Source organism: Aquarana catesbeiana, linkage group LG03, assembly GCF_042186555.1.
Source record: "Aquarana catesbeiana isolate 2022-GZ linkage group LG03, ASM4218655v1, whole genome shotgun sequence".
Classification (NCBI taxonomy): Eukaryota; Metazoa; Chordata; class Amphibia; order Anura; family Ranidae; genus Aquarana; species Aquarana catesbeiana.
Window position 1 is genome coordinate 467,936,966 of NC_133326.1, and position 24,285 is coordinate 467,961,250.

The 24,285-nt window shown below is 45.0% G+C and overlaps 1 protein-coding gene across 2 annotated transcripts in view; it reads right to left on the bottom strand.

Moving 5' to 3' along the window:
* Positions 1-24,285, bottom strand: part of SLU7 (SLU7 homolog, splicing factor) — a 96,255-nt gene that overhangs the window by 19,129 nt on the left and 52,841 nt on the right. For both annotated transcript variants that reach the window (XM_073620860.1, XM_073620861.1), the window contains exons 13-14: positions 21,619-21,723; positions 191-262 (exon numbers count right to left, since the gene is read on the bottom strand). In XM_073620860.1, the coding sequence (XP_073476961.1) occupies positions 191-262; positions 21,619-21,723 (177 nt within the window). The remainder of the gene's footprint in view (positions 1-190; positions 263-21,618; positions 21,724-24,285) is intronic.

Here is a 24,285-nt window from a genome sequence, read left to right on the forward strand (position 1 = left end):
GTCTCCCTAATGATCCGGTTTATACTTCATGCTTTGTTGGGGGAAAAAAAAAAAAAAAAAACCTCTCTGGCACATTTCAAGCCTGGATGGGTGTTTTACTTCCCAATCAGAATAATTAAAAAGGACAATCCTGGCTTTCACTCAATACAGTGAATTAGCGTCACAATGGCCTTTGTCATTTTACACTTACCTCCACTAGGGTCTTTGGTTTAGACATCTCCTCTTCTAGTTCTTTCAAATCCTCTTCACAAAGATCAGTATTCTAGGAGAGCCAGCAGATAATACAAGATCAGACATTTCTCCTAAATAATAGGCTAGATTTTCCATTTTGAGGGCCCAATGACACTTGTGCACATGTTGACGTTCGTTTTTGGTGTCAATGAACCAAAAAACATACCTGCTTTTTTTTTTTTTCTTGTGCACTGCAAGGCAACACAAGTGTTTCTTAATATGTTGTGGTGTGCTGGGAGCAACATTTTTATTTTGTCTGTATATGCTGGGACATCACTGAAAATGAATGGCAACATGCTGCAAAGAGCATACATTGCACCTTATAAAACACGCATATAAATGCATGCTACACACCCCACACACAAGCGGGAATGTAGCCTTAGTTGTTTTCACGCTTAAAGCTAAAGTATGGCTAATAACATTTTTCGGTGCAAATGTACAAAAATAAAGTTATCCCTAATGAAGTGTGCCCTATATCTGGCTGCTACTGCATTTGTTAACTTCAGGGCTTTTTTTTTCAGCTGAAACGTAGTAGAACAGAATTCCACCACCTCCGACACTGGCCCTGTGCTTGCCGCTCACTACTGTCACATCTAAACACAGAAGCCCAACTTATTTGTTATTTGAGGGAAAAGGGAGTACAGTATGTTTTTATTTTTTTTGGTTGTAAAATGGCCAGTGAGATATGCATTCTTGAACTCTGACTCTATGCATCACACTCCTGAACCCTGCGCACTCCTGGAATTGAATGCCCCTTTAAGACCTCACACTGTTAGTGCAAACTGGCCACATCCACTATTTGATGAGGTGGACTCTCCCCCTGGGGGGGGGGTCAGTTCTCACATCTATTCTCTGAAAAAAAAGCCTTGGGTAAATCTTTTACTTTTATTCAGTCCACAGTCCCAGCAGAGTGTTTGGTTGAACCTGTGTCTTTTTTTTTTTTTTTTCAACCAGACTAATTACGTAACTATGTTTGCCATTAAGCCTAGGCTCACTCTTGTGCAATGCCTTTACACTGCCCTCCGCAATACATTGTTAATGACACCCCCAGATTGGTTCACAGAGTGCTAACCGAGAACTCGCACAGGAAGCAGATCAGGAAACACCCAATTCGATCAGATTCCAGAGCGGGACAAAAAAAGTCCCTGCAATAGTTTAGTGCGAATGCAATGCGAGTTCAGCCATACGACTGTATGGCTGAACTCGCATTGCACAGACATCGCAGTGCGAGTGTGAATCACATGCGAGGTCTGTGTTCGCACTAGTGTGAACCTGGGCCAAGACTTGTAGTTCTGGTTGTAATACAGATGTCACAGGACACCACTCATTCGGCACCTTCTTCATTCAGAAAACACACACACATACACACACACATATACATGGTGTTGACCTCATGAATACATTACATATACATATCAAAGGCACGGCATATAAAATTAACAAGAGATTTAATATGGATAAAATGAATTATTGCAAATTCATATGTGTACACGTTATCCAAATGGCACTATGCAGTGTAATCAATGGTAAGACACAAAGTATAATCATTTGGTTGTAGATATTGCGTCTAAGTAGGTTCCTATCAGTAGGCAAATGTGAATGGAGGATAGATGTAGATGAACGTCACAATCTCCCTCCTCCAATTACAGAATTCAGCCTCCTGTGATAATTGTACTACAGCTGGAACTACATGTCTCACCATGGGACTTGCAGCACAAACAGAAGACTGCAGGCAGAATAACAGGAAAAGATTTAACAAACCCTGCAGCAGCCATGGATGGGGAAACGCGTTCTGAGGCTCCAGCACTAGAGCTGTAAAAACGCAAGACGCCGGTAAAAGCTGTTAAACGCGGCTTAACGCTGTATTCATACAGTCATATAGTTATAGTTGGTAAGGTTAAAAAAAAGACCATCAAGTCCAACCTGTGTGTATGCACTTTTATGTCAATATTACATTGTATATCCCATGTTGTGGTCGTTTAGGTGCCTAATAGTTTTTTTTTTTTTAATCATCTATGCTCCCTGCTGAAACCACTGCCTGTGGAAGAGAATTCCACATCTTTACCACTCTTATGCCCCATACACACGGTCGGATTTTCCGATGGAAAATGTCCGATCGGAGCGTGTTGTCGGAAATTCCGACCGTGTGTGGGCTCCATCGAACATTTTCCATCGGATTTTCCGACACACAAAGTTGGAGAGCAGGAGATAAAATTTTCCGACAACAAAATCCGTTGTCGGAAATTCCGATCGTGTGTACATAAATCCGACGGACAAAGTGCCACGCATGCTCAGAATAAATAAAGAGATGAAAGCTATTGGCCACTGCCCCGTTTATAGTCCCGACGTACGTGTTTTACGTCACCGCGTTCAGAACGATCGGATTTTCCGACAACTTTGTGTGACTGTGTGTATGCAAGACAAGTTTGAGCCAACATCCGTCGGAAAAAATCCTAGGATTTTGTTGTCGGAATGTCCGAACAAAGTCCGACCGTGTGTACGCCCTATTACAGTAAAGAACCCTCTACGCAGTTTAAGGTTAAACCATATTTCTTCCAGTTTTAGTGAATGTCTGCGTGTCTTTTCAAATTCCCTTTCGCAGAAAAATTTATCGCTTATGTGGGGTCACCAGTATGGTATTTGTACATTGAAATCATATCCTCTCTCAAGCGTCTCTTCTCTAGAGAGAATAAGTTCAATGCTTAAAATCTTTCCTCATAACCAAGATTATGTCCCTTTATTAACTTTGTTGCCCTTATCTGGACTCCCTCCAGTTCCAGGAAATCCTTCCTGAGGACTGGTGCCCAGAAATGGGCGGCATACTCCAGGTGCGGCCGGACCAGAGTCTTGTAGAATGGGAGAATTATCATTTTATCTCTGGAGTTGATGCATGCCAAAATTCTATTGGCTTTGCTAGCAGCAGCTTGGCATTGCATGCCACTGCAGAGCCCGTCATCTACTAGGACCCCCAGGTCCTTTTCCATCCTAGATTCCCCCAGAGGTTCTCCCCCCAGTGTATAGATTGCATTCATATTTTTGCCACCCAAATGCATTATTTTACATTTTATTTTACAATAAACTTCATTTGCCATTTAGTTGCCCACCCCATTAATTTTAGATCCTCTTGAAAGGTTTCCACATCCTGCGGAGAAGCTATTGCCCTGCTTAACTTAGTATCGTCTGCAAATTGAGCCGTTTATCCCATCCTCCAGATCATTTATGAAAAAATTAAATAGGATTGGTCTCAGGACAGAACCCTGCGGGACCCCACTTTCTACACTTGACCATTCAGAGTACTCCCCATTTATCACTACCCTCTGAACTCTCCCCGTAGCCAGTTTTCAATCCAAGTGCTCACCCTTTGGTCCATGCCGACAGACCTTAGTTTGTACAGTAAATTTTTATGGGGAACTGTATTGAATGCCTTTGCAAAATCCAGATATACCACATACCTTACTTTATCTAGATTGCAGCTCACTTCCTCATAGAAGGTTAATATATTGGTTTGGCTATCTATATATTGGTTTGGCTAACTATTCTTCATGAATCCATGCTGATTCCTGCTAATAATACCATCTTCATTGCTAAAATCTTTTATATAGTCCCTCATTATCCCCTCCAAGAGCTTGCATACTATTGATGTGAGGCCAACTGGTTTGTAGTTCCCAGGGATAGATCTTGGTCCTTTTTTAACGACTTGCAGACCGCCTAACACAGATATACTGCAGCAGAATGGCACGGGCAGGCAAAATCACGTACCTTTTTGCATTGGTGTCAGTTTGTGACAGTTATAAGTGGTAGGGCAGTTAGGGTTAGCCCCCTTTAGGTCTAGGGTACCCCCCTAATAAAGTTTTAACCCCTTGATCACCCCCCGTCGCCAGTGTCACTAAGCGATCGTTTTTCTGATCACTGTATTAGTGACACAGGTGACGGTAGTTAGGCAGGTAAGTATATAGGTTCACCGTCAGCGTTTTATAGCGACAGAGACCCCCCATATACTACCTAATAAAGGTTTTAACCCCCTGATTGCCCCCTAGTTAACCCTTTCACCAGTGATCACCGTATAACTGTTACGGGTGACGCTGGTTAGTTTATTACCTTATAAAGGTTTAACCCCCTAATCGCCCGGCGGTGATATAAGTTAAGTTTTTAGGGTCAGATAAGGTCTGCGTCGCCCCAGGCAGCGTCAGGTTAGCGCCAGAACCGCTAACACACACGCACGCAGCATACACCTCCCTTAGTGGTATAGTATCTGAATGGATCGATATCTGATCAGATCTACTCTAGCGTCCCCAGCAGTTTAGGGTTCCCAAAAACGCAGTGTTAGCGGGATCAGCCCAGATACCTGCTAGCACCTGCGTTTTGCCCCTTGGCCCGGCCCAGCCCAGCCAAGTGCAGTATCGATCGATCACTGTCACTTACAAAACACTAAACACACATAACTGCAGCGTTCGCAGAGTCAGGCCTGATCCCTGCGATCGCTAACAGTTTTTGTTGGTAGCATTTTGATACAGTCGCTAACAGTCAGGAGCTTTTTTGCCTGTGAGTCTCACTAGTGTACCACTAAATTTAGAGCCCAAACTGGCAAATCGAAGGTACAGTAGTGAAGAGGCCTACACGTTTCTGAGCATGACAGATAGTGAAGAGGAAGTCACTCATTTGTCAGATTCAGGCTCAGAATACGATCCTGTAGACGACAGCGGCTCCATGACAGATAGCTCTGACGACAGAGTTGTGGTGCCTGCCAAGGTCAGGCGTACCAGACCCCGATCTTCTTCTGCTGTTGTTGAGGTGCAAGAACTCAGGTCCCTCGTATGGAGCAGAGCAGTACTAGCGCCGCTATTCCTTCTGGTGAACTGGCAAGCACCAGCGGCCTAGTACACCCTGGTCGTATAGCCAGCACTTCTGCAGCACCCATACTTCCCCCATTCACTGGCCAACCCGGCATTCAGGTGGAAACAGTTGATTTTACGTCACTGGTTTTTCACCGAAGATCTCTATAGATCTATTGTGGACCAAAGCAATTTGTACCGCTGGTCAACACATTGCCACTATTCCCCAGTCCTCCCTTGCCAGAGATTGGAAACCAGTTGCGGTTTCCGAATTTAAGCTCTTTCTGGGCCTTTCCCTCAACATGGGCATAAATAAAAAGAGTGAGTTGTGGTCATATTGGTCCACTGACCCAATTTACCATATGCCCTTGTTCTCTGCTTCCATGACCAGGGCACGATACGAGCAGATTTTGCGGTTCATGCACTTCAACAACAATGAACTCTGTCGTCCTTGTGGAGACCATGAATACGATCGGCTCTACAAAATTCGGCCCCTCGTAAACCACTTCAACCAACGTTTTGCAGACTTATTTACTCCCCATCAAGTTGTCTGCGTTGACGAGTCCCTGATTAAGTTTTCTGGCCGCTTGTCATTCAAACAGTACCTTCCCAGCAAGCGTGCCAGATACGGGGTCAAGATGTATAAGCTCTGTGACAGGGCCACAGGCTATACATGTAGTTTTACGGTTTACGAGGGCAAAGATAGTCACGTAGAGCCGACAAACTGCCCTGACTACATAGGAAGCGCTGGCAAGATTGTGTGGGACTTGGTGTCACCCTTATTGGGAAAGGGGTACCACTTGTACGTGGACAATTATTACACGAGCTTGCCACTTTTTAGTCACATTTTTGATCATCAGATTGGAGCATGTGGCACCGTGCGACCTAATCGCCGGGGCTTTCCCCAGCAGCTTGTAGATTCCCATCTGGGGGAGAGAGCCTGGTTGCAGTGTAATAATTTGCCCGCTATGAAGTGGAGGGATAATAAGAATGTTTTCATTCTTGCCTCCCTTCATGCAGACACGACGGTCCAAATTACTACGGCGACTGGTGTTGTGGAGAAACCCCTCTGTGTCCACGAATATAACCAAAATATGGGAGGGGTGGACTTCAACGACCAGTTGTTGGCGCCGTACCTAGTTGCCCGTAAGGCCAGACGCTGATACAAAAAAGTGTCTGTTTATTTCAATTGGCTTTGCTGAATGCTTATGTGCTATACAGAGCTTCAGGATGGACTGGATCCTTCCTTAAATTCCAGGAAGAGATCGTCAGAGCCCTTCTGTTTCCAGACGGTGCTCCACCTCACCTTCCCCAACCAAATGCAGTAAGCCGGCTGCATGAGAGGCATTTTCTTTATGTCCTCCCGAGTACCCCTACCCAACGAGCCCCCCAAAAAAGATGTTGTGTCTGCAGCAAGCGTGGATATAGGCGTGACACCCGGTATTATTGTCCCTCCTGTCCTGACAATCCTGGTCTTTGCATTGGTGAATGTTTTGAACGCTACCATACACTAGTTGAGTATTAGCGTAGGGTACAGCACTGCACAGACTAGGACACACTTTCACAGGGTCTCCCAAGATGCCATCGCATTTTGAGAGACCCAAACCTGGTACCAGTTACAAAAGTTAAAGTTACAAAAAAAAAGTGTAAAAAAAAAAAAAAAAGTTGTTTTATTGTTCTCTCTCTATTGTTCTGCTCTTTTTTTACTGTATTCTATTCTGCAATGTTTTATTGTTGTTATGTTTTTATCATGTTTGCTTTATAGGTATGCAATTTTTTTATACGTTACCGTTTACTGTGTTTTATTGGTAACCATTTTTTTGTTTTCAGGTACGCCATTCAGCTGCAGAACGGATCTATTTATCTTGACAGCAACAGCGTTTGCTCCCACGATACATAAAGCCGTAAACTCCAGCGCTGTCGGAGGTGATTTCACCACCACAGTTACATGCTTAAGCATATATGCCAAAGCGTGGGGGCAGCAGTGGGTGGAGGAGTGATTTGCTCCTACCTTTTGCGGGAGGATGCCCCCATGCTTCGGCATATATAAATGGTGCATGTATGCCCATCATTAGAAGTGGGTGGATAAAGGGAGGTATTCTAATGGTGGGCATACCCCCCGATCAATATCTTTTTTTCGTTCAGCCCACAGGCTGCATGAAAAAAAAAGATTACAATATATGCCCAACAAGGACCAGCAACGTACTGGTATGTTGCTGGACTTTGAGTGGTTATACCAGAATGATGCCTGCAGGTTTAGGTATCATCTTGGCATCATTCTTTTCAGCCAGCGGTCGGCTTTCATGTAAAAGCAATCCTAGCGGCTAATTAGCCTCTAGACTGCTTTTACAGTCTAACAGTGGGAGGGAATGCCACACCCCCCCGTCTTCCATGTTTTTCTATGGCTCTCCTGTCCCAACAGGGAACCCGAGAATGCAGCCGGTGATTCGGCCAGCTGACCATAGAGCTGATCAGAGACCAGAATGGCTCCAATCATCTCTATGACCTAAGAAACTGGAAGCTACGAGCATTTCATGACTTAGATGTCGCCGGATGTAAACAGCGCCATTGGGAAATTGGGAAAGCATTTTATCACACCGATCTTGGTGCGGTCAGATGCTTTGAGGGCAGAGGAGAGATCTAGGGTCTAATAGACCCCAATTTTTAAAAAAAAAAGAGTACCTGTCACTACCTATTGCTATCATAGGGGATATTTACATTCCCTGAGATAATAAAAATGATTAAAAAAATTTAAAAAAATGAAAGGAAGTTTAAAAATAAGATAAAAAAGCAAAAAAATAAGGAAAAAAAAAAAAAGCACCCCTGTCCTCCCCTGCTCTCGCGCAAAGGCGAACGCCATGCATGTGAGGTATCACCGCGAAGGTCAGATCGAGGGCAGTAATTTTAGCAGTAGAACTCCTCTGTAAATCTAAAGTGGTAACCTGTAAAGGCTTTTAAAAATTTATTTAGTTTGTCGCCACTGCACGTTTGTGCGCAATTTTAAAGCATGTCATGTTTGGTATCCATGTACTCGGCCTAAGATCATCTTTTTTATTTCATCAAACATTTGGGCAATATAGTGTGTTTTAGTGCATTAAAATTTAAAAAAGTGTGTTTTTTCCCCAAAAAAATGCGTTTGAAAAATCGCTGCGCAAATACTGTGTGAAAAAAAAAAAATGAAACACCCACCATTTTAATCTGTAGGCCATTTGCTTTAAAAAAATATATAATGTTTGGGGGTTCAAAGTAATTTTCTTGCAAAAAAAAGTAATTTTTTCATGTAAACAAAAAGTGTCAGAAAGGGTTTTGTCTTCAAGTGGTTAGAAGAGTGGGTGATGTGTGACATAAGCTTCTAAATGTTGTGCATAAAATGCCAGGACAGTTCAAACCCCCCCAAATGACCCCATTTTGGAAAGTAGACACCAAAAAGCTATTTGCTGAGAGGCATGTCGAGTCCATGGAATATTTTATATTGTGACACAAGTTGCGGGAAAAAAAAAAGACACATTTTTTTTTTTTGCACAAAGTTGTCACTAAATGATATATTGCACAAACATGCCATGGGAATATGTGAAATTACACCCCAAATTACATTCTGTTGCTTCTCCTGAGTACGGGGATACCACATGTGTGAGACTTTTTGGGAGCCTAGCCGCGTACGGGACCCCGAAAACCAAGCACCGCCTTCAGGCTTTCTAAGAGCGTAAATTTTTGATTTCACTCCTCACTGCCTATCACAGTTTCGGAGGCCATGGAATGCCCAGGTGGCACAAAACCCCCCCAAATGACCCTATTTTGACCCTATTTAGGAAAGTAGACACCCCAAGCTATTTGCTGAGAGGTATAGTGAGTATTCTGCAGACCTCATTTTTTTTCACGAAGTTTTGAAAAAAAACATTTTTTCTTGTCTTCATTTTCAAAAACAAATGAGAGCTGCATAATACTCACCATGCCTCTCAGCAAATAGCTTGGGGTATCCACTTTCAAAAATGGGTCATTTGTTGTGCTATCTTGGCATTTTATGGCCTTCGAAACTGTGATAGGTAGTGAGGAGTGAATCAAAAATTTACGCCCTTAGAAATCCTGAAGGCGGTGATTGGTTTTTCGGGGCCCCGTATGAAGCTAGGCTCCCAAAAAGTCCCACACATGTGGTATCCCCGTACTCAGGAGAAGCAGCAGAATGTATTTTAGGGTGTAATTCCACATATGCCCATGGCATGTTTGAGCAATATATCATTTAGTGACAACTTTGTGCAAAGAGAAAAAAAAAAAGTTTGTAATTTTCCCGCAACTTGTGTCAAAATATAAAATATTCCATGGACTCAACATGCCTCTCAGAAAATAGCTTGGGGTGTCTACTTTCCAAAATGGGGTCATTTGGGGGGGGGGGGGGGGTATGGGGGTGCCATCTTGGCATTTTATGGCCTTCAAAACTGTGATAGGTAGTGAGGAGTGAAATCAAAAATTTACACCCTTAGGAATCCTGAAGGCGGTACTTGGTTTTCAGGGCCCCGTACGCGGCTAGGCTCCCAAAAAGTCCCACACATGTGGTATCCCCATACTCAGGAGAAGCAGCTAAATGTATTTTGGGGTGCAATTCCACATATGCCCATGGCCTGTGTGAGCAAAATATCATTTAGTGACAACTTTTTGTAATTTTTTTTTTTTTTTTGTCATTATTCAATCACTTGGGACAAAAAAAATGAATATTCAATGGGCTCAACATGCCTCTCAGCAATTTCCTTGGGGTGTCTACTTTCCAAAATGGGGTCATTTGGGGGGTTTTGTACTGCCCTGCCAGTTTAGCACCTCAAGAAATGACATAGGCAGTCAAACTAAAAGCTGTGTAAATTCCAGAAAATGTACCCTAGTTTGTAGACGCTATAACTTTTGCGCAAACCAATAAATATACGCTTATTGACATTTTTTTTTACCAAAGACATGTGGCCAAATACATTTTGGCCTAAATGTATGACTAAAATTAAGTTTATTGGATTTTTTTTATAACAAAAAGTAGAAAAATAGGATTTTTTAAAACAGCTTACCTGTAAAATCCTTTTCTTTCGAAGGACATCACGGGACACAGAGCCACAGTAATTACTGATGGGTTATATAGGTATCACTGGTGATTGGACACTGGCACACCCTATCAGGAAGTTCAACCCCCTATATAATCCCTCCCCCTTGCAGGGATACCTCAGTTTTGTAGCCAAGCAATATAGTGTATTAGAAGAGGGGCGGGACCTCTGTGTCCCGTGATGTCCTTCGAAAGAAAAGGATTTTACAGGTAAGCTGTTTTAAAAAATCCTATTTTCTTTCTCGAACATCACGGGACACAGAGCCACAGTAATTACTGATGGGATGTCCCAGAGCAATGCTACCTGAGGGGGGGGAACCACGACCAAGTAGGGTGCAATCAGACCTGAGGACCCTGTACCGCTGCCTGCAGCACACTACGCCCAAAGGCGATATCCTCATGCCTTCTCACATCCACCTGATAGAATCTGGTGAATGTATGAACTGAAGACCAGGTTGCGGCCTTGCAGCTTTGAGTCATAGAGGCCCGGTGATGCACTGCCCAAGAAGCACCAATAGCCCCTGTGGAATGTGCCCTGATCTGAAACGGAGGAATCTTCTGTTTCAAACCGTAAGCTTGAATGATCAACTGTCGAATCCATTTAGAAATGGTAGCTTTTGACGCTGCCTGTCCTCTGTTGGGACCCTCTGGCAGCACAAACAAAACATCCGCCTTGCGGATCTGAGTAGTTGCCCCTAGATAGGCCTTAACTGCTCTTACTACATCCAACGAATGTAGAGATCTCTCTTCCGGAGAACAGGGATCTGAAAAAAAGGAAGGTAGAACAATGTCTTGGTTTAAATGAAAATCAGAAACCACCTTCGGTAAAAAACTAGGCTGAGGGTGTAGTACCACTCTATCCTTGTGTATAATCAAATAAGGCTCCTTACAGGAAAGAGCTGCTAATTCTGATACTCTTCTAGCAGAAGAGATGGCCACCAGAAAAATTAATTTCCTTGTCAACAAGACCAAAGGAATCTGACTTATTGGTTCAAAAGGCTGTTTCTGTAACACAGCCAGGACCAAATTCAAGTCCCAGGGGTTTAGGGGCGCTTTAACCGGAGGATTAAGACGCATCACCCCCTGCATAAAGTTTCGGACCAAAGAATGCGAAGCAAGTGGCCGCTGAAATAATACTGATAAAGCAGAAACCTGGCCCTTGATGGTACTCAAGGCCAGCTTCATCTCTAATTCCATCTGTAGAAAATCAAGGATTCTACCTATGACATATTTCCTGGGATGCCAACCTCTGGATTCACACCAGGTTATATAAGCCTTCCAGACTCTATGATAAATCATCCTAGAAGCTGGCTTCCTTGCATTAATCAAGGTAGATATGACAGGACCTGAGAGCCCACGACTCTTCAGAATGTGGGTCTCAATAGCCAAACCGTCAAATTTAGCGTTTGTGAAGGCAGAATGGAACACTGGACCTTGAGATAACAGGTCTGGGCGTACCGGTAGGGTCCACGGGGAACCCACCGTCATCCTTACTATTTCTGCATACCAAGTCCTTCTGGGCCAAGCGGGGGCCACCAGAAGTACCGACTTCCTTTCCTGCCTGATCCTGCGAAGGAGTCGTGGTAGTAGCAGAATAGGCGGGAATGCGTAAATCAGTGAGAACCGATGCCACGGAATCACCAACGCATCCGTCCCGCATGCAAGAGGATCTTTTGTCCTTGCCACAAATCTGTCTATCTTTTTGTTGAATCGGGATGCAAAGAGATCTACATCTGGAACCCCCCATCTTTGGCATATGGCCCAAAAGACGTCGGGATGTAGAGACCATTCCCCTGGAAGTAACTGCTGGCGACTTAGATAGTCCGCCTGCCAATTCTCTATTCCCGGGATGAAAACTGCCGATATGCATGGCACATGCATCTCTGCCCAGACTAAGATCTGGTTCACCTCTTTTTGAGCAGCTCGGCTCCGGGTGCCTCCCTGATGATTGACATAAGCCACTGCTGTGGCATTGTCGGACTGGATCCTGACCGGACAACCCTGTAGCCTGATAGTCCAGGCTTTTAGAGCTAGATGTATCGCCCGGATCTCCAGAATGTTGATGGGTAAGGTCCTCTCTGTCTTGGACCATACCCCTTGGACCGCAGCCTGTTCCAGAACTGCTCCCCAACCTGACAGACTGGCATCTGTTGTTACCACCATCCAGGTAACCGGTAGAAAGGATTTCCCCTTCTGCAGGTTTTCGGGTATGAGCCACCAATTGAGGCTCTGACGCACCGCATGCGACAGGTGCATCGGAAAGTCTAATGCCTGAACCTTCTTGTTCCAGGTCGACAGAATACTGTGTTGCAGCATTCTTGAGTGAAACTGAGCATAGGGAACTGCTTCGAATGAAGACACCATCTTCCTTAGTAGCCTCATACAAAGGCGGACTGAGGGACCCTTCTTGGTCCTTACTGTCAGAATCAGCTCTCTCAAAGCAGTGATCTTTGCCTGGGGTAGAAATATTTTCTCCTGGCTTGTATCTATAATCAGACCTAAATACTCCAGTCTTCTTACTGGTTTTAGGAAAGACTTTTCTAAGTTGAGGATCCAACCCAGGTGTTCTAGATACCTGACCGTGGTCCTCAAGTTTCCATTCAAAGAGGCTACCGACCGGTCTATCAAGAGCAGGTCGTCTAGGTATGCTATGACAGCTATACCCTGTGCCCTTAATCTGGCCAGAGGAGGAGCCAAGATCTTTGTGAACACTCGAGGTGCAGTGGCTATCCCAAAAGGCAGAGCCACAAACTGGAAATGGCGCCCTCCTACCTCGAAGCGCAGACACTTCTGATGAGCAGGAAAAATAGGCACATGCAGATATGCATCTCTGATGTCTATTGATGCCAGAAATTCTCCTCCCTGCAGGGTGGGAACTACTGTTCGAATTGATTCCATGCGGAAGGATTGAATCCTTAGGAATCGGTTCAGATCCCTTAAGTCCAAAATGGGCCTGACATCCCCATTTGGCTTTTGGACCGTAAAAAGGTTGGAATAGAAGCCCAATCCCTGGTCCTTTGCAGGAACTATCATAATGACCTCCTGCAACAAAAGTCGCTCTAACGCTAGAAGGAGCGACTGCTTCTTCTCTGGGTCTCTGGGAACATTTGATCTGAGGAACCGAGGAGAAGGGAATTCCTGAAACTCCAGCTTGTACCCTAAGGTTACCGTGGAGACTACCCATCTGTCCTGGAAGTCCTCGTGCCAGAGCTCTGAGAACTGTCGCAGTCTTCCCCCCACTCGAGTGAGCGGGGGCGCCCCCTCATGCAGAGGTCTTAGTGTTTTGCCTAGTAGGCTTCTTTCCCCAGGACTTCTTTGTCCCTGGGGTTGACTCTTGTCTCTGGACCCCGATGGAGGCGGCCGTCGAGACTGCCTGGAGGCTGAAGCCCCCGGCGCTGGGGAAAGAGTCCATTTGAAAGAGGGACGCTTACTCTTCTTCTTGACAGGTAAGAGAGTGCTTTTCCCACAAGAGATTCTCTTGATATAGTTATCCAAGTCCTCTCCAAACAACCTTGCACCACGAAATGGAAACCCAGCCAGTAGCTTCTTACATGGTGCTTCGGCTGACCAATTTTTCAACCATAGGATTCTACGTATATGCACCAACCCCAGTGAAAGACGGGAGGTTTGCACGATAGAATCTCTAATGGCGTCAACCACAAAGCATAAGGCCGCTGGAAGGTTAGCAAACCCCTGGGCCTGCTGTTCAGGTAATTCTTTGATGACCTGCTTAACATGGTCTCTTAAGTATTGACAGACTCCAATCGCTGCTACTGCAGGTTGGGCCACTGATCCTGCTAAGGAGAAAACATCCTTCAATAGGGATTCCATCCTTTTATCTACAGGATCCCTGAGCATCTGAGCATTGTCTACAGGACAAGTCAGGCTATTATTTACGGAGGAAATGGCGGCATCAATAGCCGGTATTCCCCACATTTTAATAAACTTTTCTTCCATCGGATAAAGTGTTGAAAACTTTCTCGGCGGAAAAAAACGTTTGTCTGGGTGATCCCACTCAGAATAAATAAGCTTTTCAAGTAAAGTATGAACAGGAAAAGCATGTGCTGCTTGGAAAGGTTTCAGTGACCCCAAAGCAGAAGAGGATTCTTTAGCAGTTTCAGGTATGGGCAACTTAAATGTAGAGCGGACCAATCCAGTGAGGATCTGCACTAAGACTTTCTCCTCTTGGGAAGTCGCAGAGGGTCCCTCTCCACCTGAATCCTCCGAAGAGGAATCATCCATCCCATCCCGATCCTCTGAAAGGGATTCATCTCCTTTATCCCAGAGCTCCTCTGTCTGAGGGTCTTGGGGAACAGAGGAAAGCCTAGTGCGTTTTCTTCCACTGAGTGAAGACGTAATCACGGCCATTAATCTTTCCTCTAGACCATTATTGGTTGAGGAAAAAACCTCTTGTGTAATATAAACAGGGGCTGAAGTGCCAGAAGCAGGTGTAGCCCCTGACCCCGATGGCTCTCCCTGGCTAGCCGTCCCTGGCCCATCTTTAGGGGGGGAGGATGCTGCCGACAGGGGGCCCTCAGAAGCTGAACGAGATCCCCTAGTGTCTCTGGTTCCTGGGGTGCTTGAACCTCTTCTACCCATAGTGCAAAGCAACAAGGTGTGAGGTATACAAATGAACACTGCCCGCTGAGCGATGTAGTCTGGCTAAAAGCCTTGCTACCCAATGCTCAGTCTGGTGTTACTTCAGTAAATGCTGCCTAGGAGAATGCCTGTGTCCCACCTTACATGCGACCGTCAGCTCTGTGTCTCTCAGAAGGCTGAGTGCACCTGTACAGAGTGCCTTTTAATAGCCTGCAGTTGGCCTGAGTGGGAGTCTAAACACTCTGTGCTGACATCCCGCCCCCTCCTCTACCGCCCCCCCCCCCCCCCCTCGAGTTTTGAAAAAAACGAGCGCTTCCCGCACTGCCGACTCTCCTGTCATGCTTCTGGAGAAAAGGCTGGGGATGGGGGGGGGGGGGGGGGAGGAGGGAGACTGGTAACAAGATCTGCCTGAACGGCTATCTTCAGAGATGGTGGCCATAAGGCCGCAGAGCCCGGGTGGTATAACCACTTTCTAGACCCCTGTGGCCCCTCTCTAGCCTGGGGGGAACATTCAAACATGAGAAATCCCCCTTTCCACCTTACCTGCTTGCAGCCTGCTTTGAGATGCTGGGACATAATCAGCACGGAACACCTGAGACAGTCAGTCAGCATGTGTAGGTTTGTGCTCTTGGCAGCCCCCGGTGGTCACAATAGGCATAGCATGCATTTACCTTAAAGGAGAAAAGCCACTAGAACTCAAAAATTCTGTGGAATCTCCTCTTACCTTATCCAGCCGCAGGGTGCTGTTTACACAGACCCAATCTTCACCTCTCACGGTGGGCTCCGTTTGAAAAAACCGTCAGAGACTGGGGCCCCCATCAGTAGGGGGATCCAACAGTTCTGGGACCGTAAAGCACCTCGCCAGAAATTAGGAAGTTTAAAGCCATTTTCTGATCTGCGGGGTCCAGCTCTCTAAAAAGAGAAGCATTACGGGTAAAACCTCGTTTCTTCGGACACGAGGCCCGGGTACCATTCAATTCGGCCATGAAAAGACACTTTGAATGGATCCGGTTCGCCTGGCTTGCCCCAGTATAGGATCTTAGGATATTCCCTTTGGAGCTCAGCACAGGACATCTTTACACGTCCATCACCTAAGACACTGGCGTAAAAACTGAAGTATCCCTGCAAGGGGGAGGGATTATATAGGGGGTTGAACTTCCTGATAGGGTGTGCCAGTGTCCAATCACCAGTGATACCTATATAACCCATCAGTAATTACTGTGGCTCTGTGTCCCGTGATGTTCGAGAAAGAAATATCATTTTTTTTTTCAAAATTTTTGGTCTTTTTCCGTTTATAGCGCAAAAAATAAAAAACGCAGAGGTGATCAAATACCATCAAAAGAAAGCTCTATTTGTGGGAAGAAGAGGACACAAATTTCGTTTGGGTACAGCATTGCATGACCACGCAATTAGCTAAAGCGACGCAGTGCCAAATTGTAAAAAGTGCTCTGGTCAGGAAGGGGGTAAATCCTTCCGGCACTGAAGTGGTTAAATATTGGTGCTACGTTGGCTTTTCTCCAATCAGCTGGTACCATTCCATTCAATAGACTGTTCATAAAAATTAAGAACAATGGTCTGGCAGTTACCTGACTGAGTTCCTTAAGGACCCTCGGGTGCAAGCCATCTGGTCCCGGTGACTAATTTACGTTACGTTTTTCAAGTTTATTCCTAATTCTATCCTCCGTTAGTCATGAGGGTGCTTTCTGTGACGTGTCATAAGGATAAACCTTACAGTTTTGGTTACTGAATCCCCGTTTCCCTTGTGAAAACTGAGAAGAATAAATTCAGTACCTTCGCCATCTCTCCATCCTTTGTAACCAGAGTCCCATAATCAGTCTTTATGGGGCCAATATGATCTGTCCTCCCTCTTTTACCATTTATGTACTTAAAGAATTTCTTGCAATTTTTTTTACTCTCCTCCGCTATGTGCCTTTCGTGTTCTATCTTAGCCGCCCTGACTGCACCTTTTTTTATTAGCTCTTTTACATTTATTACCCAATAGGATACACTGGCCAGTACTCTTATTTAACCCTTTCGTTGCCAGAGCAGTTTTTTGCACACGTTTAAAAAATAATTTTAGGCCTGAAGATTACACAAAACCCACGAATATTATATATTTTCTCAAAGCAGACACCCTAGAGAATAAAATAGTGGTAGTTTCAATTTTTTACGTCAAACGATATTACCGCAAAGGTCTAGGAAACGCAAAATTTCAGTTAAAAAAAAAAACAAAAAAAAAAAAAAACACCAATGTGAATTTTAGGGCAAACAAACGCAATAAATTATTCAAATTTTTGGTAAAACATACAAGACGAGGGTGCACCAAGTAAATGGATACTCAACATGCCAAACCTTAAATTTTTGTGAGCCCATGAAATGGCGTCAAACTTCAGTAACCTATATTTTCTATAGGCGACCCTTCAAAAGCCCCCTATAGGTATCAGTTTAGTGTTACGGAAAAGGTCTGGTGTTAGAACTATTGCTCTCACTCCGGCGTACGCAGCGATATGTAACATGTGTATTGCAATCAATGTTTTCACACGTAGGCGTCCTGACGCATGTGTTTACGTTCGTGCCTGTTTATTTGGGTGTGCGCCTCAAATTTTTTTGGGGGGGGGGGGGGTTATATACTTGGGTGCAAATTTTTTTCTTTTTTGCAAAAATAATCACATCACATAGGGGAAAAACGGAGGGGGGGGGGGGGGGGGGGGGGGTTTGAGGGTAGAGTGCCAGGACCGGGGGGGTGGGGGGTTGGATGCGTGAGCGATCGGACGGCAGCTCTCATCTGACAGGCAGTAGTCTGCCTGTCAGTTTTACACACAATCCCGGGTGTCTGCAGACACCGGATTGTGTACAATACCCCCCGCCGTTAGGTCTGTACGGACCTGGCGGTGAAAGGGTTAATATGCTCTTAAAGCACACCCATTTTTCCTGTGTTCCTTGTTCCTCAGATTTTATCCCATTTAATATCTTCTAGCAAGGAGCGTAGTTTATCGAAGTTGGCTCTTTAAAAATTCAGTGTTTTCGTATTCCCCTTATGTTTCCCATTTGTGTGATTTATACTGAAACAAATTGACCTGTGATCGCTGTTTCCTAGGTTGCCACGTATTGCCACACCTATGAGCAGGTCTGTATTGTTGGTAATCAGTAGGTCTAAAAACGCATTGTTTCTTGTTGGTGCATTTACCATCTGACCCATGAAATTGTTCTGTAAGACATTTAGGAAATGGCGAGCCTTAGACGAATGCGCGTTTCCTTTAGCCCAGACTGTCTGAATAATTAAAATCCCCTATTATAATGACACTTCCCATCCTTGCCGCCATTCCAAACTGTATTACTTTCCCCTTGGTTTCCTCCCTTTGTAGTTCTACCCATAAGGATTCTACCTCCTCCCTTGCTCCATTAGTGATATCGTCCCTCACATTCACATCATTCTTGATATACAGGCATACCCCTCCCCCTTTTTTACACTCTCCATCTCTGTGATATAGGGAATATCCTTGAATGGTTGCCAGCCAATCATGAGAGCTATTGAACCAAGTCTCTGAAATTCCCACAAAATAGAAATCCTCCTTATACATTAGCAGCTCTAGTTCCCCCATTCTGCCCGCCAGACTCCTGGCATTAGTGAACTATCCTTGTAGTTTTGTCTGAATGCATGCTATCTCCTTATTGGGTGTTCTGAGGTTGCAAATAGGACTGGTTACTATACTTACCACAGGTTTAGGTGCGTTAGTCAACCCACCACTAATGCCCCCAAAACTACCCACTGAAATTTGTTCCACACTGGCTATCTCTATATCTGGACCCCACCCCCCACCCCAGTTGCCTAGTTTAAAAGCCCCTCCAACTTTTCAGCCATTGTCTCTCTCAGCCGATCTGCACCTTCCCCATTTAGGTGCAGTCCCATCCCTGCTCGAGAGCTGTTAACCAACTGAGAAGTCAGCCCAGTTCTCCAGGAACCCAAACCCCTCCTTTCTATACCAGCCACTTGTTTACTTCCCCAATCTCCAGCTGCCTTTCTGGTGAGGCTCAAAGTACTGGTAGTATTTCTGACAATACTACTTTGGAGGTCTTATTCCTCAATTTGGCTCCTAAATCCCTAAAATTGTTTTTTAGAACACGCCATCTTCCTCACACCATGACGTCCGTGTCTTCCCCAGCCCCTCCCAGTAATCTGTCCACCAGATCCGTGATGTGCCGAACCCAAGCGCCCGGTAGACATACAGCTGCACTTCAGGTCTTTGTTACAGATTGCCCTCTCTGTCCTTCTGAGAATTGAGTCTCCTACCACTAAAATCTGTCTTTACCTTCCCTTGACTCTCCCCCATCCTCACTGGAGGCGTTCTTCCCCTGGCAGCTAGGGGAGTCACTCAGCTCCAGCAATGCTGGTCCCTGACTGGTTTCCACAATATCACGAAACGGGGTGTACTTATTGGGATGTTCCAGCCCAGGATCGGCCTCCCTGATGCTTTCCCCTCTATCCTTCCTGACTGTCACCCATCTACTCTGCTCTAGTGCCTGCCCCTCTTTGGCGCCACCCGCCTCTGTGCTGGCCCCTACCGGGTATGATCCCAACTCTCCTTTAGTATGGAAAGTGTTCTCAGTGTTGACAGTTGCTTCCCTAGATTCAGAATCTGGGATTCCAGGGAAAGAACCTGCTTACATTTTGCGCCGCAGTATTCGCCCTCGATCAGATGATCACGCAACGCATACATACCACAAGATGTACACCGAGTCGCATCTCCACACCCACCGGGCATCGTATCCACTAATTTAATGGGATTGGGAATATGCTCTGTTCAATTACCTAACAACTTGCTTCCTAACACTAATACCCAACAATACAAGACACTTGCAGAACTCGTGGACTTGCAACACCCGTGGACTCACATACACTGGTACTCTCCTTTCACCCTCCCTCTCACACCACACTGTCACGGCGTCTGACAACTCCTGCACTTCCACGCCAAAAAGTTCTGCAACAGCACCACCTGCTGTGCCCCTGGAGTGTGTTGAGTGAACCCACTATACAGAGTGTTAAGCCTTGTCAGGCATTTCTCTGCCTCTGTTCAAAGTCAACTGTTCCCATTGATTTGAATAGAAGTCGTACCAGAAGTAGGATCATTATGATGCGACTTGCGTGCGGGAGGATCTGGAGGGGGAACTCCCGCCAAAATTAAAAAAATAAATAAATTGGCGTACCCCCCTAGGACGATACCAGACCCTTCGGTCCGGTATGGATTTTAAGGTAAAGCCCCACGCCAAAAAAAAAAATCCATACAAGACTGAAGTTCCGCTATCGTCCTTGGGGGGGGTGGGTCGGGGGGGGTTGGACGACCACACGCCGTTTTTTTTTTTTTTTCCATTTCGGCGGGGGGTTCCCCCTCAAGATGCTCAGCACACAATTCGCACCGTAAGTCCGATCATCATGGTGCGACTTTATTCAAAATCAGCAGATTTTGAATAGAGGCAGAGAAACGCTGCAAAAAGCTACCATGGCAAAACATGCTCTTCACGTTGCTTTTTTCCTAGTGTCGGTACTAGCTTTACATCTCGTTTTTTATAACGCCCATGGGCATGAGGCCTTAAACTCTTAAACTTACCTAGGTGGATACAGCATCGGTCCAATGCTGCATCTGTTCCCGCCGCCTTTGCACTGAGAACCAAGCCATTGAACATCGCCGATGGCTCGGTTCTCTCAGATCCCCGAGCAGAGAGCTGCTGACTGTCAATCAGCAGCTTTCCTCTCTGCTCCTCCACGCTCACTGTCTCAGGCTCCCAGCGGCTCGCTGAGAGGCTGAGACAGGCATCAGTCCAGGCACCTGGTGGATCCAGACTTTGTCGTGATGACGCGGTGCCTGTACTGATTCCTGTGCAGTCAGCAGACTTCAGACTGCTCTCTGCTAAAAAAAAAAAAAAAAGGGGCACAGGAGTGCAAAACGGATTGCACTCCTGTGACCCATAGGAAAAACCCAGCCAAACGAGCTCAGGCTGGGCTTCTCCTTTAAGCTAACTTTTTATTCTATCCAGCACAGAAAACCATTTCTAATCACTTCTAACATTTGAGCTGGTCTCTTAAAGCAGGCCAATAAACATCTGTATTTAAAATAGTTTTCAGATACAAAGTAGCAGCATATATTCTACAGTCAAACATTTGGGATGACCTCATCCCAATAATTTGCATTAGATGCATATAAAGTACATTCATGGGCAGTAAGTTGGGTTTTAGCTTCTGAAAAAATATGTTTTGGTGTGGGTGTTTCAATGACAGAAATGTTGGCACAAAACTTTAGGTACAAACAGCTTTTGTCTTTTGTGTTATAAACTCATCACACCCAATACAATGACTACTGACACAATTAACCTCAACGTAACCCATTTTTTCCTGATACGCTTCATGCTATGCTATAAAAGCATAGGGTAGGAGTGGAAGACATCTTTAAGTAACATAACAGATTGCTCTGCATTTACGTAATCATGGCATCATAAGGCCACTTGGAAATTAAGCACAGCCTTTAAAAGAAGAGCATTTATACTTGCCTTTCCAAAGGCCCATGACTTTAAACCCTGGCACTTTGCCGCTTGCCAGCTACTGCAGGTACCTCCCATCTTACACTATGCTTGCTCTTACCAGCTTGGATATACTACAGGACATATAATCCGCCAGATTGAACCGCAACATGTGTCAGGGACAATAGGTAATCGACCCACCCGACATGTGCAATACCTGCTGTGGCTGGGAGTCAGAAAAGCAAGGATAGCTCTTTTTTTTTTTTTCAGGTTGGTTACTTTACAAATGACCCTAAGGTGGAAGGTCACACATTTCCATTAGAAAACACATCTGTAAACACAAACATACACAATACAGATACTCACACTGAGATCTTTCCCGTCTTCTCCAGTGCAATAAGACATCTTAACAAATGAGTGACAACATTTGTAGCCCCATCTTCCATCTTTCCAATATGAACCCCAAATACACTAGAAAGAGAACAAGAACAAAAAGAAAATCAAAACTCCCTTCAAATGTACTAGTTCAAAACAACTGAATAACCCAGACATTTAAGCACTAGGATAAATACAGTGGATAAAAGTCTACACACCCCTGTTAAAATGTCAGGTTTCGGTGATGTAAAAAAAAAAAAAAAAATGAGCAAAGATAAATAATTTCAGAACTTTTTCCACCTTTAACCACTTGCTTACTGGGCACTTGAACCCCCTCCTGCCCAGACCAATTTTCAGCTTTCAGTGCTGACACAATATGAATGACAATTACACGGTCATACAACACTGTACCCAAATGAAATTTTTTATCATTTTTTTCCCACAAATAGAGCTTTCTTTTGGTATTTAATCACAGCTGGGATTTTTATTTTTTGCTAAACAAAAAAAGATGGAAAATTTTGAAAAAAAAAAAAAAAATCACGTTTCATAGTTTGTTATAAAATTCTGCAAACAGGTAATTTTTCCTCCTTCATTGATATGCGCTGATGAGGCGGCACTGGTGGGCACATTTAAGGCGGCACTGATGGGCACAGATAAGGCGGCACTGATGGGCACAGATAAGGCGGCACTGATGGGCACAGATAAGGCGGCACTGATGGGCACAGATAAGGCGGCACTGATGGGCACAGATAAGGCGGCACTGATGGGCACAGATAAGGCGGCACTGATGGGCACAGATAAGGCGGCACTGATGGGCACAGATAAGGCGGCACTGATGGGCACAGATAAGGCGGCACTGATGGGCACAGATAAGGCGGCACTGATGGGCACAGATAAGGCGGCACTGATGGGCACAGATAAGGCGGCACTGATGGGCACAGATAAGGCGGCACTGATGGCCACTGATGGGCAGCACTGTTGTTGAGGCACTGATTGTGGGCACTGATAGGTGGCACTGTGGGCACTGATGGGCGGAACTGCTGCCTATTGCTAGGCGGCACTGGCAGAAAGCACTGAGGATCTGGTGGCGCTCGCCGTGATCGGAACTGATGTCCCTCTCACGGCCCCTGGTGATCGTCTTTTTTTTCCTCCTCACGCTGTCAGCGCAAGGAGAAAAAATAGCCAATTACCGGCTCTGTTGATGTCACATAATCAGCAGTCATTGGCTGACAGCTGATCATGTGGTAAGGGGTCGGGATCGGCCCCTTACTCCAATATGTGATCAGGCGAGTCTCAGACTCGCTGATCACAGAGCGCGCAGGCCGCTCATACACGGGACGACGTCAATGGAAGTAGTCCCGGCAAAGCAGGTCTGCGCTGTAGCCGTCATTCGGCTATAGCGCGGATCTCTAGTGGTTAATGTGACCTAAAAACTGTATAATTCAGTTGAACAGCAAACTTAAATCTTTTAGGTGGAGGGAAGTAAAAATAAAAAAAAACAAATAAAATATAGTTGCATAAGTTTGCACACCCTTAATCTAATTCTTTGTTGAGGCACCTTTTGATTTTATTACAGCACTCAGTGTTTTTGGGTATGAGTATCAGCATTGCACATCTTGACTTGACAATATTTGCCCACTCTTTGCAAAAACACTCCAAATCTGTCAGATTGCGAGGGCATCTCCTGTGCACAGCTCTCTTCAAGTCACCCCACAGATTTTCAGATCAGATCAGATTCAGGTCTGGGCCATTCCAAAACTTTAATCTCCTTCTGGTAAAGCCATTCCTTTGTTGATTTGAATGTATGATTTGGATTGTTGTCATGCTGAAAGATAAAAGTTACTCTTCATGTTCAGCTTTCTAGCAGAAGCCTGAAGGTTTTGTGCCAATATTGACTGGTATTTGGAAATGTTCATAATTCCCTCTACCTTGACTAAGACCCTGTTCCAGCTGAAGAAAAACAGCCCCAAAGCATGATGCTGCCACCACCATGCTTCACTGTGGGTATGGTGTTCTTTTGGTGATGTGCAGTGTTTTTGCACCAAACATATCTTTTGGAATTATGGTCAAAAAGTTCAACCTCGGTTTCATCAGACCATAACACATTTTTCCACATGCTTTTGGGAGACTTCAGATGTGTTTTTGCAAAATTTAGCTGGGCTTGGATGTTTTTCTTAAGTCTTGCCACTTTACCCCATAGCCCAGACATATGAAGAATACGGGAGATTGTTGTCACATGTACCACACAGCCAGTACTTGCCAGATATTCCTGCAGCTCTTTAATGTTGCTGTAGGCCTCTTGGCAGCCTCCCTGACCAGTTTTCTTCTTGTCTTTACCAAGAACTGGACGTTCCTCCAAAATTGATGATGTCACTGATTATTTTCTCCACTTCATGATGACTGTCTGTCTTCACTGTGTTCCATGGTATATCTAATGCCTTGGAGATTCTTTTGTACCCTTCTGATACCTTTTAACAATGAGATCCCTCTGATGCTTTGGAAACTCTCTGCGGACCATGGCCTTTGTTGCAGGATGTGACTAAGAAAATGTCAGGAAAGTCCTACTAGAACAGCCAAACTTTATTTGGGGGTAATCAGAGGCACTTTAAAATGATGGCAGGTGTGTACTGACTCCTATTTAACATGTCTTTGAATGTG